Below are 15,630 nucleotides of genomic sequence, written 5' to 3' on the forward strand. Positions count from 1 at the left end.
GCTGACAGTGCCACCTAGTGGCTTTCCATCTTAAACTCACTGGTAGACATTTAGGATAGCCACTTCTCAGTCCAAGGATATGGATATTTCAAGTCCATAAAGGCAAAGTTAAGTTGGAAACACTACAAATTTGGGGAAAGTGAGGTCTACCGCAGGTCTACCACTCAAGGTACCAAACCCCACAACAAAGCAAAAACACTTTTACAGCACTGCTGCTGGAATCAATCTTTTCAGTAGCTCTAGCTTCCATCAAAGAAAATCCATCTCAGGACACATCAGCAGAGAGATCTCAGAAAAACACATCACATTAGAAAAAATTCAAAACCACCAAAGTCCCAAAAGAGAAAGCAGAGAAACTTGAGGTCACATATACTTAGGCATAAGAAATCTAAGAGAATGTCATTTGCTAAGTAGACAGAACCCCTGGAAGATGAGAGATTTCAAGTGTCAATGCCCACAACTTGAACTCATGAACTTCTAAGGAAGTTATACAAATTTACAGCAAGGAATTTAAATTCTTCTGGCTTCTAAGTCCTCAACAATAAACACACACGTGCCCACACTCATGCACACACATCCACACACCACTGGCTTACCTTGATTAGAAATGCTTCAGCTCTTGATTGATTATTCAAATCTCTGTGTTATCACTAGCCCATCCACAATGCATGCCAAAATGCCGAGAATGACTCACCTTGGCAACAAACTGCTTGTCCTTTTGGTCCAAATTAGCAGTGGGAGCCACATAATCTCTCCAGATTCTCAGCCTGCGCTCTTTGGCAAACCTGGCAGCAAAGCAAGGATGCAAATCACTCAGATGGACTAGGTCAGTAATGAAATCTACCATCACCATAGGAGCAAATGGTACAGAATCTGACCCTATCTCATAGTCAAGGCACCCAGGAGGAAAGGCCAGTCTAACCAGAACAGAGTGTGACAGCCACAAGAAGGGCAGTATAGCAACCGGAACTACCCAAGCTGCCATAAACCCATGGCTGACAGGCTAGGGTCTAGGTATGCAATTTTTTGAGCCTGGACAGTACAAGTCCACATTGATAATTAGCTCTTTGGCTTATCAAGAATCTCCTGGGTGATTACTAAATGCCAGGCACTGGCATGACAAACATAGAGCAACTGGTCTCTTAAATGGGAGAGAACACACACATCTAACAAACACGTTTTTGAAAAGCATGAGTCTGCTCAATTTCCATTTGAATTATAAAAAGGTTATCAGCTACCCAAATCCCAAGTGGAAAACCAGAACAAAACTGTCACTACAGAGCATCTAATAAGAAAAACGGACAGAAATCCAATAGAATTTCACTGATGAAAAATCACGTTGGCAGAAATTTGTTTTAGAGTACTAAGCCCAGAAGACAGTTTTCGAATCAGACTAGCGAGGGAAAGGGGATGTGTACAAAGGTTTCAAGGAATTAAAAAGTGAACAACTGTCTTGAAGTATTTACAAATAAAATGGATGCAGGGGAAAGGAACTATTATTTCTGAAAACAGTATTTCAACTTTTAAAAGAAGCACTAACATGGGAAAAGACAAAGCAGCATGTAGCAGCTGTCAAATACAAGAAATATTTCAATAGAGATTTACCAACAATGCAAACAAGCCTAACACAGCATGCAGAACAGTAGGCGAGTAATCGTATCGTCGAACTACGATTTGCATTCCTTGGTCTAGACCTGTTTTCTAATGATGAACACTCTGAAAAATCCTTAAAATCTCCTACAGATGTTATAAAACACGTAGATACTACTGTCACTGTATTCACTTTCTTCACAGAGGCATGAACTTGAAGAACACAGAAAGAATTATCAAGCAAAATAATAATTTATAATAATAATAGACTTAACGGGATTTCCTGAACAACAAAAACAACTGAACATCACACAATAATCAGCGGTATTTGGAACTGTGTATTTGGAACTGTGTACTTGATAAGTGTTGTATCCTTTGAATTTAATTGTGGAACATATAGACTAAATTTATATAATGCATTGCGTTTTATCAATCAGTCTACCTGAGTCAGGCGCGCCATAGCAAACGGCCCAGGTTAAAGTCCACTTTTATAAAAAGTTTCAAGTACTTCTGCTACAGGTACAAAGAATGTAAAGTACCCAAGGAAAGAAAACTACAACCATTCGATTCATGTTCTTGCATGTCTCAGCTACGAATGCCAAAGGCAAAAATGGGACGTTATCAAGACCATTATAACTGTACAGCTCTGGTTATAAAAACTCAAACAACAAGCTTGAGAGGGGAGCTTTGCCACCGGTGGTCGTGGCCTTCTACTTAACACGTATCCTGGGAGGTGGCGGCTTGGACTTCGCAGGCATCATTTCTATCTACCTACTCTTGCTCCCTGCTTCCGTTTGCTTCCATCTGCCCCATCAAGTGAATCAAGTCCACCTACACCTACAAACACCTGATCTTGACACTTGAAATAGCAATATCCACTACCATTTGTCTGGAAATGAGTTATTTCTACATTCACTTAAACCATGAGGCAACTTGCCAAAAACATGACACCACCTCACAGTCGCATTAGCATTTATAATTAAAACCTACTTTTAAATAAATTAGGGCATTAGGCCTCACAACGACATTGGATGGCCCTGTTTCGGGGACTCACAGGCTCTATCTTTCCATCATACTCCTGGACCCAGCTTGCCTAGAGGAGTGGCTGATATGCTATTTCATGAGCCCCAAGTTTATTTCATTTCAAATACCTAAAACCTTGAGTTTAAGTGAGGAGATGGGGGGAAAAGTGAGCCAAAAATATTAAAGAAACAAATCAGGTGAAGAATAATGTCTGAGTGGAAAGTCTAGGCCCTTATATACAGCACGGAGCAGACTGGACCTGAAAACTTAGAAGTAAGCCGCTGCCCTGTGGGACCCTAGCCTCTCTGGGAAGTTCTCTAAGCCTTTACACTGACATGGATGAGTGAGAGAAGATCATCATATTTCTTCCCTGGAAGATCCCTAACAAGTTCCTTGTCTCCAAGGCTCCCCTGACACCTTACCTCTCAGCCGCCCTCAGCTTTTCTGCGCCCCGCGTGTAGACTGCAATCGACCAGTCCACACAGCGGGCAAAGCCTTCCTTCAGGAGGAGCTCTGTGATGTTGCCATTCTGAAAAACAAGGCACGTGGGAAGGCAGGCATCAGTTAGATTCTGCTGCAAGAGAACCCATTTCTCTAGACTTCAGACACGATTCACAGAGCCGCAGTCTCTTTCGCAGTTAAAAAAAAAAAAGAAAAAAACATAAAAACCTAGAGCCATTTTCTCTCATTAAGAAACCAGCCCTAAGAAGGGAGACACTGCATGGGACTCCTTTCAACAGCCTTGGCTTCATATCCCTACAGCACCCAGCACAGTACTCACTTAACAGGGGTAGGATAAATGTTAGTGGCATTGAATGGAATTGACATTTCAATAGCTCTTCTTGTGGGCAGAGGACATTAATCTTCAGTAGAGATTATACCTTATTATTTCCTTCCCTGAGATCAGCATTACTCCCCTTTTCATACAGGGAAAGCTGAAGAACAGGCTGAGTAAGGGAATAATAACTTAAGCTACATTTCACCCAGTGAATTACAGTTCACACTCTCCTGTGCCATAGAGCCATCTGGCAGGGCATGGGCAGACAGCAAGCACTCCAGAAGAAACAGACATGACCATTCCAAACCAAGTCTCCCAGCCTTCCCAACTGCCACCACGGCAGAATTCTCTGCATTGGATACAGGTTATAGTAATGAAAATTCCCTTAAACTTGGGTGTTAAAAAACAAGGTCATTTCCTGTCCGAGAATAACCCACCTGCCAAAGTATCCAACAGGGTAAAACCCCTAATAATTGGAACTACAAGAACTAAAAGAATCTAATTTCTACTCAAAAGCAGAGTCAGGCTGTAACCGGACAAGGCCTGGAATACACTAAGTTTTTACACAGAACGGTTTCCTGATCATAGTTCTAATATTCCAAGTAGCTAACTTACTTCTAGTCCTACATCTAAACCTCAACAATCCTCTACAAGTTTCGGTGCCTCTTCTAACTGATGTAGCAACTTCCCATCTTTCTCATTGGCTTTAGGACCAACACTTGGGAAAATAAGTGATAGACCCCTTCTTCCCCATATAAATCCAGTAACAATGGAGACTAATTTCCTAAAAGTCCAAAGTTGCAGATTTGTCCAATGCTATCGGGTAACTGCTAACTCCCCTTAGAAAAAGGCCTCAAAAAATCAGCGGATGATAATCCTGCCAAGACATTTCAATGGCTCATAAATCCAGAGAGGAAGCAGAGAAGCACACTACAGCTCCTCAAACCCCATCTGGACCCCTCACCCCACGCAGCCCAGTCTGCACAGGCATACTCACTGGATGAAGGATGGTGCCCAGAATGTTCTGGTTGTGGCAGCTCTCCAGAATGATCTGGACATCCCTCTGAAGCAGTCGAGACTCGGTGAAAAATTTGGCTTCTGCAGCAAAAGGCTCCGGTGTCTCACTGCCATCTGCTTCCCGTCGAAAAGTTGGGCACTAAAGCAGAAGTAAGGTGGGCGGGAAATGCCGCTTAAATGTGAGTGCGAGGCCCTCTCGGGCCACAGGGAACGGTCCAGGAAGCACAAACCCCACAGAGCTAAGCTTGGAAAGGTCTCAAATCAGGTCTGCCCACCCTTTCTAAAACATACTGGAAAAAACATACTAAAAAGTGACTGGAAATATCATCATCTCAGACTTCTCGGGAAAGCAAATAAAACTCACGTTACTGTGGGGGAAAGAATCTTAACTGCACTCAAAAATGACCCCTTGCCAAGAAGAGATTTCCAGTGCCTAGCTTTAAATCCTTGAATATTTCCTTAATCAAAATGGATCCTTTATATTAAGACAAGCCACACTCAGCAAACCTCAGAGCTCCACAATCTCTCAGCACAGCCCACTCCAAACAGACCCTGAGTACTTAAAATTTTAAAAAGTCTTATTTGATCTGATTAGAACTGTCCCCCCGCAAAGTTTAAAGTACTCCAGTCAATGTTAATGACCCACCCTCGGAAGAAACAGTAGCTCTGAAGTCCCCAAGCAGAAGAGTCCACCGATCCCTGAACACCTCCCCCAACCCTACGACCACCCCGTAGCCCAGAGTATGATCTGACCTTGATCCCTGACAGCATGACCGTGACCAGGTAGTAATCTGGGAGGAGCAGGGCCCTGACCACACTGCCGTCCCGCACGTGCTCGATGATGGCTGCGTGACAGAACAGACAGCTTGAGTCATCAGCAGAAGTCGTGCTGAGGATAAGCAGTGCCCCCATCAAACTGCACTGGACACAGTTCCCTCCCCAACGCCCCAAGAAAGTCTCCCTCTGAGAAGTGATGGAGCACTGGCAGACCCTGAGTGTTCATACAACAGGCTCTTGCACAAGCTCTTCCCTGGGGGGTTTGGTTCAAACAAACTTCCATGTCTTTTGAACCTCCTGAGACCCCACAGCTCATCCCTAAGCTTTGTTATCTGTAAGCCAGGGTTGCTTACCTGTGTCCTGGGTGTCCAGCAAAAAAACAGTAACAATTCAAGATTGGAAGTAATTGTATTATTTACTGAGTCTGTAGTTAAGAAGGTCTCAAAGTAGGGCCAAGAACTATGCTGTGTGTGTGTGTGTGTGTGTGTGTGTGTGTGTGTGTGTGTGTGTGTGTAAATATACACAGAATACACATTTCTACCTCAAAGTTTCGGGGATGGTAGTTAGGTAGAGAAGACTATGTGCAGTTTACTATCCTGCACCAGCAAACGACTGACTCCTGCAAAATACATGTGATATGACCTATGTGACCTGGATTCAAGTTCCCTTCTAAAACACCAGTGTTCTACCTTAACAATTTGCCTTGGATACTAAAGTCAAATAGGTTTTTATATAAACCTCAAGAACAAATAGAAAGAAATCACCGAGTCATATCTGTCTTCTCCCGACAGCCTCACCGTTAACAGGCTTCTGATGGTGTGAGTCTACGAAGTGCCGAGGGTTCTCAATGGTATACTTGAGGTCCCGGATAGTATGTGAACCGTTCCCCTCACTCCACATCCCTTTCTTAGCCGCCTTCGCTTGTTCCTCACATTCCGAAAGCCGGTTCTGCTCAGGACTGGGACGTGAAAAATAATGGATGCGTATGGTTAATGAGTTCACAACAGAAATATCAGGCTCATGTCTGATTCTGGGTTTCTTCAGCATCTTCTCCTCTTGAAAAGATCAAAGCATCTGTTTCAGATCTACGGCTTCAGACCCAGGCCTATAACCAGAAACCCAGCACACGTGCAAGTTCTGGATTCCAGACTTATTCTCTCAAACAAATGATTCAATCATAAGAGCATTTAATGACTTATAATGGCCTAAAATGAACAAGAATATGAAAAGGAATATACATAAATGAAGCACTAGGCTGTACACCAGAAATGAACACAATACTGTAAACTGACTATACTTCATTTAAAAAAGAGAGCATTTAATAAGAATATCTGAAGACTACACATCCCAGTACTGCCACCATCAGTGATCACAAGATAAACAAGTGGCTCAGAAGGGAGCCGCTCCAGGGCGCAGAGCTTCATTTAACCACCCCAGATTCAGGAACTGGAATCCAGGCAGAGCTCAGCAGGCACAGTGCAGGGGAAGCGACCAAGAACCACCCTTATTCCCAGTTGCTTGCAGAACACGGCTGGAGAATGCAGAACAAATACCATTATTATGGAAAATGTCACCCCAAAACTTACACATTCAACAAGGCCAGCTAAGCAAAAGCAGTTTGAAAACAGAAGACAACTCCTTCAATCAGGCAGGAAACCAAACTACATACAAGAGCAGCCACAAAGTCAGTAGATGGGCCAAACAACAAAAAACCAAAACCAACCAAACCCAGAAAAGGCTCTGCTCTTCTCTCTCACAGACAGATCTGAGCTGAACACACTGGAAAGCCTTTCCACGATGTCAATACCTGATTCTATCAACGGCCATCTGTATAAACTGAGCCTCCCACCTTGATCAGTAGGGATTTGGAGCAGGGATCCCTGTGACCTACAATTTCTCAAACCAAGAAGTCTTCAGTACTGCTCTTTCCCTCCTCTTCCCCACAAAAAAAGACAATTATCATCTTCAGGGATCTAAAATTGCTGCCAGAATTCAAGGGGGGGGCGTGGAAATGTAGATTGAGATAAAAACAACACATAGAAACTGGGAAAGAAGCTTTAAGTCAAAACAACTTTGGAGAAAAAAGAATTGGGACTACAGGAAAGATTTCTTTGTTGAGATGGTACAATACCACTATGGGCTTTTTGTAAATTCTTCACCCTGACTGCAAACTGGATTCCAAAACACACTGCAATGGTCATCATGCCAGCAACTGTCCTTGAGAAACAACTTTGGCATGCTTCCCAAAACAGCACCTAAAACGTCAGAATTCAATAAATTCCCACATGCTCACATCCCAGCTACAGGCTCTAGCAAATGACTCTTTGGAGTTAGAAAGGACCTAAGAAGTATATGGTGAATGACTGGACCACAAAGTCTTGAGGGCAGAAAGAATGTAAACTGTACCTTTTGGCTTTGCTCATCCCCATCATTGATACAGTTGATGCAAATAGTTATCTAAAGTTTTTTCTAGAGCTACACCAGTCATAACAACAAGGACTTAATGATTTAAACTGCATCTTTAGCCTCCAAATTACTGATGGAACATATCCCTTTTCAGAGACTGAAGTGTTGGTGAAAGCCAGCTGCAAACCATCCTACTGAGACACCAACACTGGTGAACTTCAACATGATACAAGCGCTACAAACCTCACATACCTGACACTCATTTCTAACAAATTCACACTGCCATTAACAACAAACACATTCTCCCTACTACTTAAGTATCTACAGATCCACAAACCAAAACAGACCTAAAAGGCTTTGGAGAGATATAAAACTTCCCTGACCTTCAAACAGAACCACTGGGCTCTTGTCAGTTTTCTGAGATTCTGAGCAACAGATTTTGCTTTGAATTTTATTTATTCACTCTGCTTCATTTTCCAGGGCACTTATTCCTTGTACCTGGTATAATATTGTACATCTATCTATTAATTGGTTTGCCGTCTGGCTTCCTGTTAAATCATTAGCAGAAGCTGAGTCTCTTTGTTCACTGCCACATTCACACTGCCTAGAACACAGCCTGGCCTGTAGTAAATGCTCAATAAATGTTTGGGAACGGACTGATAAATACTCTGGAACTAAGCAGTGTAAGACATAAGCCTAATAACTCTTATGAAGAATAGCGCTGCCTCGTCTCCAAGCCTGTTTTTAGAAGAGTTATGCACATCAAATGCCATTCGTGAATGCTGAGCAAACTCTTCATGCAGAATACACACCTGGGTGGAAATGTCCTAGAAGCCATGACAATACCAGATATTACCCATTCCACATCAGGGAGCAGGAATGAAAATGCCGCAAAGCCAACGTAGAGCTGACTCCCCAACCTCCCTAGAGTGATCCCTGCTCTCGCCGTGGAGTGGGAGGAAGTCAGAGGGTCAGAAGAGTAACGAAGACTTACTTGTTAACTCTCATGCCTTCTCTCCGGGTGGCCAAGCCCTCTGCAACCAGAGATTCTGCGATGTTTTCCCCATTGGTATCTGAAGAGGAAAAAAAGGGAATTAAACACAAGATTCAAATCTATCTCCGACAGCAACAAGTCTCTAACGGTACCACTTTCGCCGTTAGCTCTTCAAGGAATGATGTTGCCAGAGAAGTAGACAAGACAGCAATGCAGGGTCGGGTTTTTCAGAAAAACTCTCTTCTTCCCCAAAATACCTAGTCTCCAGAACCCAGAGGTCTATAAATCTTCTCTAGACCACATTTCTGATTTTCCAGTGTATCTCCCAAGCCAAAGGCAATCTCAGGAACTCCAGGAGACAGGAAAGCAAGACACACGCAGCAGAAATAACACTGACCTAGGAGAAGAGGCTTGGCCCCGAAAACAAATTCTGCCACTTAATAGCCCTCTCAGCATCTTAATACCCATACTTACCTATAAAATGGGAAGAGTACCTGCCCAGATGGGTTCTGGTGAGAATTAAATATGTTTAAATCACCAAGCACACAGCAGGAATTAAAACAACAAAATCAAAAGTTAGCCCCCACACCTTGTACGATCAGATAGACAGGTTCATTTAGGATTGTCTATTACATTTTACAGGAGAAAGTCCAGCTCCTCTCGGGATGTCCTATTCTCTGCTCCAAGAGGACACCCAGACAAGCTACATCATTTGACAAAGACTGTCTCCTGTTCTCAGAGATACAGGGGTCAGCATCTAGATTTCTAATCTCACACAGCCTTCAGAGCAGGCAAGAAAAATGAAGTTAAACATAAAACACAACCTGATTAGGTTCCACCTGGGCACTTGAAACATTAATTGCATTTCCATGCTATTGAAAAAGCTTTCAGGCTCTGTGTATTCTCTTAAATCTCCACTTGTCAGCCAAAACGATCAAAGACGACATCTATGAGGGAATCACCACATAAAAATCTTTTAATATAGCAGAGGAGCAGCTCCTAGACAAATCGAAACACAGCGGTCCGGCTGACAAGTAATGTCAGCACACTATAAAATTCTCTAAGATTTATATTCGGCACACCACACGTTGACTTCTGCAAGCAACCACAAGCATACACACCACCCCCAAACCCAACCTAAATGCCTTGCCATTAGCACTGTCAAAATTTCTACAGGGGCAAATCGTAAGCCTCTCTCCCTACTACCAAAAAAAAGAAAGTTGAGATGAATGCTGTTGATACAAAGAACATTCAGGTTCTAAAGCTGAGTGTGGATCACAAGAATCTTTCCACCGAGGTTACTGCTGAGGCCAGACACAGACACACACGGCTATCTGACATCAGTAAATATTATATTGGTTCTTTCAAAGCAACAGGAATCCCACAGAGTGGAAAGTCAAAAGGAAGGATTCCACAATTATGGGGAAAGTTGAGCAACAGAAAGCCAAGAGGTCAAGGGGTAGAAAGAATGAAGCTCAAATACAAACAAGGTGAGTGGCCAGAAAACCAGCCCGTCAACAGCAACATAATAGCTCTCAGACAGTCCCGGGCACAGAGCACTGTGAAACGGCTGTTGGCTGGCCCATTTCTAAATGAGTTCTGACTGCTCCTTCAGAAGGGAGAAGAATACACTTCCCTGGGCCAAACTCCCAAAGGCGGCAACAAAATTTAATGGACAGAATACTGAAAACAGGGAATTTGTAGGGCAAAGACCTGATTCTTGCTTATTACCAATCAAGGTATGAATCTGATCAAGTCACAATTGGGGATGGTACTCAGAACAGGTGGGTGACTATATCTTCTCCAAAAGTCAAGGGCTAATCAATCATCTCTTTTTTGAAATAAGTTCTAAGTTAACCACAAATTTTCAAATTCTACCATTCTCCTCCATCATAAAGTAGCTACAAAACAGGATAAATATATGAATATTAATTAGCTAAGGCACTGTTTCCTTTCACCTACAATTGGCATTGAGATGGTTAAAATATCTGAATGAAAATACTAAACTTTAAAAGCCGCTTAAGCCTTTAAAACTGAAAGATTTAGATGACTTCAATCATTCTCTCAGTAAATATTTATTTATTGCTCACCTCCAATGTGCCAAGTTTTATTAAAAACACTCGCATATTAACGTGCTAAATTACATCCACTCTATAATTTGGGTCACTTTAAAAAACAAGCTTTCTAAAAAACAACTTTGAATTTTAAATGTCAGCTTCTGTTAACACAGATAATTTAACCACTTTATAGTTGGAGACTAAGGTTATTTAAATGAACACTTAGAGGTGGTCTCTATATAGAGTATCTGTGCCCAAGAAATGTTCTGTAGTCCAGTTAGGTCTCATCAGGTAACAGAAGACTGACCAGCTGTTAGAGAACTGGATTATTTGGGGTAATGAAATCCTCGAACAGTTGCATTTTGAAGGCAGTACACTTGTATTTGCCTTACAGTCTTTCTAACCAGTAGCCATCCAACAATAATGCTTAAGTGTTTTATTATCTACTATATTAATTATAGGTAAAAGGCAAATTTGTTTATTTCTCTTTTTGAAAAGATTCCATATATTTCCATCATTTCTCCATCAAGATGCAGATAGCCATTTGTTTGGGAGGCTAACAAGGGTGTTTCTCTACTAGGTAAACTGAACAAGGAGGCTCCAAGGTCATTCACAACTCACTTGTCTAAGACCTCTACAATTAAAATCAGAATTTTAGGGGATGTTGTTAGCCTTGCCATATGCCCTGCTTACTTACTTCCAGCTTATCGGCCACCCAAGGCAAACAGCTTATATAAAGCAGCTCAGTTGGAAGGTTATTTTATCAAAGAATCACAGGAAACTTTAAAAATTCTCCCTCCACCTAATCCAAAAAAGACCAGAACATCTAACAGGCCATGAGTCAACTGGCCCAGCTACACAACAGGCATATATGTGCACAGACACATATCTGAGTGCATATTCTGTGCTGGAGAGAGATGCTTCACACGTACTATCTCTTTAAACTCTCTAAAACCTGCAAATCAAACTATGGCTTAGAAAGGTTAAGTTAAGGGTTAAGCAAGAGCACATGGTAGGAGAGCCAGGAACCATGTCATCCACATCACTCCAGAGCCTGTGTTCTTTCCATTACATTACAAATCACGTGGCTTGCAAAAAACCACAAGCTCTGCACAAATTTTCCTTTCCTAAAGAGAGTCCTCAAGAGGAGAAGAAAAGCCACAAGATAGATAAAGAAAATAGAGGATGCAATAGGAAATCTATAGGAATTCAATTAGCACTCTGACCTAGAAGTACAGAGCCAATGAGTTCCACAAGCTGACAGCCTAAATACAGGGAAGGATAACACTGTGCCAGACACACACACCTAAACCAAGCCAGGAAAGCAGGAGCAGGACTAAACAAGAAGCAGGAGGACCAGGGCTGTTCCTCTGCACCTCTGTGTCACCTGCACGACCCTGCGCACTTCCAATGACACTTACAGCCAACTGTCCCAGCCGACCCCCTCCAGAACGCAGGTGAACCCGGCCTTCAACCAGATGAAACCCAATCTTCAGAGGATTGGGTTCTGACTTGGAGAGAAACAAGTCCTTTCCTCCTTGATACTCACCTTTTCCAAGGTAGATCATGCCATACTCTCGCCCCTGGGGAGTCTTGTTTTCTATCGTGAAACAGACTTCCTTCCCAATCAGCTTCTTCCGAAGGAACTCTCGAGCAGGAAATGCCCAGGGCTGAAAGACAGAACAAACGTTCTCAGGAAGTAGGCAGTTCTCGTGCGACCCAATCAACATTCGAGCAACTTCATTCCTTCAACAGCCTGGCCCGGCACTAGGCCCTGAGAATGTAAAAATGAGATGCACAGAACACAGATCATACGCTTAGGGGGCTCCTAAAAAAGGAAGGTCTAATAGTTGGTTTCACTAGCACCAGCCCTAAAAACAGGCACCTTGGTTTCCCAGACATCAGCATGAGTACTTTTCCCCCATGGCTGTCTATTCAGAGCTATTGCTTACTTCTTACTTAGTAACGGGCCCTGGTAAGGGATCAGCCTGACAACGGTGGCTCTTTCCTCTCACCCATTAAAGACCCTGACACAAGGAGTGAGCCATATGTCCACAGTGGGTACAAATAGAGTCTCCAAGTGAACTCAAGATATTGTGCAAAGGGATGGTTCTGCCCCACCACTTCCAGGATGGTACAAAGGGAGATGTCTCCTCCGAAGCAGCCCTGTCACAGTCAGTAGTCACTAGTGCCTGAATTTACAGTCTGGACCTAGCTCGGTACCCCCAGATTCCCTCAGAACAGAAATGAGGAAGGAGAGGGTAAGAGTTCAGCAGTATATGATCTGCAGAAGCTGGCGTACTGGGAAAAAATGCAGTGTATCAAAAGAGTAGCGTGGTATATGATCCACATACACATTGTCTCTTATCTCTTGGTGCCACAGAACTCTGGCTATACATAGTAAAGGCAAAATGGTACATCAGTGACCTGAAAAGGAAGCTTCCGCTAACCTTTTCGGTCCATGAAGATTATTCCGTGGGGTTAGCCAGGAACCTTTTCTAGAAGAAAAACATCCACATGACTTCCCAGAAACCAGAGGCCAATTTAAAGGTGGCAGTCCACCAATCCGCCGGGCTGGTAATTACAAAACCAGTACGCTCAGACAACATCAACTGTGGACAGTTCTAGGAAGAACTAATCCGAAGTAAGTGCTCTTAAAAACACAAAAACTAGCTTATACTCACTCATCTAATGAGCTCTCCTCAAAGTGCCAACAAGCAAAAGAGCCAATCACTCAATGGCAATACAGAGCTCACCATACTTCTCTCCCATTTCCACCCCTTGCCCACTCCATAATAATGAAAACAGATACCCCTGACCAAAAAGGTCTGATGATTGGTAATGAGCCCAGTTATCAACCAAATCACAGAAACAGTACTAAACCAATTACACAGCCTCACACGTTTTTATTACCTTAATGATCCACTCCCTCTACAAACACCCTCAGCTACAGATCTCGTGTTCAGGCTTCAGTTTTGAGTACTACCTTAATAACTAAAATTCAGTAATACACTGCTTTCTTAAATGAAAACCTCTAACAAAACAAAGTATCCCTAAAGGAAGCCAAAACTTTGGTAAAAATTCATTTATCAAGGGTCAGTTCACAAGGCAATAGCCAACCCCTGTGGGGAAACCTCCAATTTCTACCAACTAGGCAGAATTACTAAAAGCTTTTAAGGCTTGCTGAAGGAGCACCCTTCTCTGAGGACCACATGTTTTACAGCTGGTCAGTTGCTGAGCAGTAAGAGAACGCCACACCAGAGGTCCTGAAAAGGACATAAACCTTATCCTGTAAGAAAAATAACCTAGTTTAATATTCTTTTCTTGAACCAGCTTCCTCAAGTTGTGTTCCATCCGAGGCTGGGCAAATTCAACAACTGGACAAGATATTAGGTACGAAGAGAGGAAACTGGGAGACTCAGGAAAGCAGCTGATGACGTCACTCCCCACAAGGGCAACCGAGCACTCCATCCAGGAGAAAACCCTTGTGCAAGTGTCCACACACAGGACAGCCAGCTGAAGGCTACCCAATGGAGAGGGCTGGCCCGGTAGAGCCTTTCAGAACAACTCTGAGTCAAGTACAGGGAAATTTGCTCAAAGCAGTCATCAAATAAGGCCAACAATAGTGAGAATTACGGGGGTCTCTATTCAAATGATGTCCCAGAACTCCACCTAAGAGCTACCAAGTAGCTGAGACTCAAAATCGCCTCTTCCCTTTCAAATGTCTAATGCCAGGCAATCAAACAGCTTGCTCTCCACTCCCAGACCCATGCAAGGTTCTCAAGTCTACTGCAATGAATGGAATTTTAATTCCAATCTTTCCTTTGTACCAGGTAGACTTCTAAACTGCTGAAACAAGATTATGTCCCACAACAATGTAGAAATCTTAAAGCTAGCTACTTCTGTATGTGGCCTAATAGTCAATCACCCCACTGTACTATCTGTACATGTAATTAATTTGCCCCAACCACCCCATCACCCCAATTCTCAAAAGCTCCACTGTGATACAGCTGTGACATTCATTTCTGTATTTCACATGAAACCAACATACAGCCTCACACATAACAAGAGCTCAATAAATCTGTGGGAAATAAATATATAATTTGCACAGTGCCCATCAATGCGGTAGCTAGGCAGCCTAGAGTAGCTAGGCAACGCTGGGGAATAGCCTGGAAGAGGGCAGTGACAGCTGGGGACATACAGCAGAACTGCTTTTATTGCCATAGGACTTAGGAGAGAGCTGAGTTTCTTTGAAAGCAGATATGAGAGAAGGCAGCAAATAATCAAGTGTATGCTATTTGGGACAGTGATGCAAAAGGAGACAAATGAGCATTAATGTCCTCGACTATTTGAATGTGAAAAAACTAGACATGCTCCAAAACAGTGGAAAGCCAGAGGGAAAGCAAGTGCTACCTTCCACAATCCACTGAATTCCAAAAGGAGATGCTCAAGGTTCTTTCCCTCCTTATTCACTTAAATGCTTACTCACTGTACACCAGCTCTGTCAGGCGCTGACAAGGCACAAAAACACAGATGAGAGACAACATCCCTCCTCTCGAGGAGCTGACAATCTAGTAAAGAAAGACATGTAAACATGGAATGGGATGACAGCACAAAAAAGGGACAAGGAAAGGCGCTGTTAAGTGTGACTTTTCAGGAGGCTGAATCTTAAGAGATGACAGGTGATCACCAGGGCTCAAGGTGGAGATGGAGCGGGCAGAACTCCAGGGACCTGTTAGGAGACCCGAATGCTTCCTCAAGGTTGGGACTTCACATCCCAGAGGGGTTCAGTAAGAGAAGACTAAAAGTCAAATCACAAATAGGATTGTATTCCAGCCTCAGGTAGCTAGATTTGTCCTAGCAGTAATGAGAAACTACTGAAGTGTTTGGGAGCAAAATTGAGCCAAGGAAAAAAAATGAAATTATGTTTCAAAGAAATCTGAGAGCACATAGAAAAAGGATTAGAGGGAAGGAAAATGAAGGCAAGA

The 15,630-nt window shown here is 42.9% G+C and overlaps 1 protein-coding gene across 1 annotated transcript in view; it reads right to left on the reverse strand.

The window, feature by feature from the left end:
* The window catches only part of SND1 (staphylococcal nuclease and tudor domain containing 1), a 379,670-nt gene that overhangs the window by 334,993 nt on the left and 29,047 nt on the right, over positions 1–15,630 (reverse strand). The window contains exons 3-9 of the mRNA XM_010947574.3: positions 12,192–12,312; positions 8,586–8,664; positions 5,983–6,143; positions 5,162–5,253; positions 4,389–4,547; positions 3,036–3,142; positions 695–785 (exon numbers count right to left, since the gene is read on the reverse strand). Coding sequence (XP_010945876.1) covers positions 695–785; positions 3,036–3,142; positions 4,389–4,547; positions 5,162–5,253; positions 5,983–6,143; positions 8,586–8,664; positions 12,192–12,312 — 810 coding nt within the window. The remainder of the gene's footprint in view (positions 1–694; positions 786–3,035; positions 3,143–4,388; positions 4,548–5,161; positions 5,254–5,982; positions 6,144–8,585; positions 8,665–12,191; positions 12,313–15,630) is intronic.

Source organism: Camelus bactrianus, chromosome 7, assembly GCF_048773025.1.
Source record: "Camelus bactrianus isolate YW-2024 breed Bactrian camel chromosome 7, ASM4877302v1, whole genome shotgun sequence".
In the NCBI taxonomy this organism is placed as follows: Eukaryota; Metazoa; Chordata; class Mammalia; order Artiodactyla; family Camelidae; genus Camelus; species Camelus bactrianus.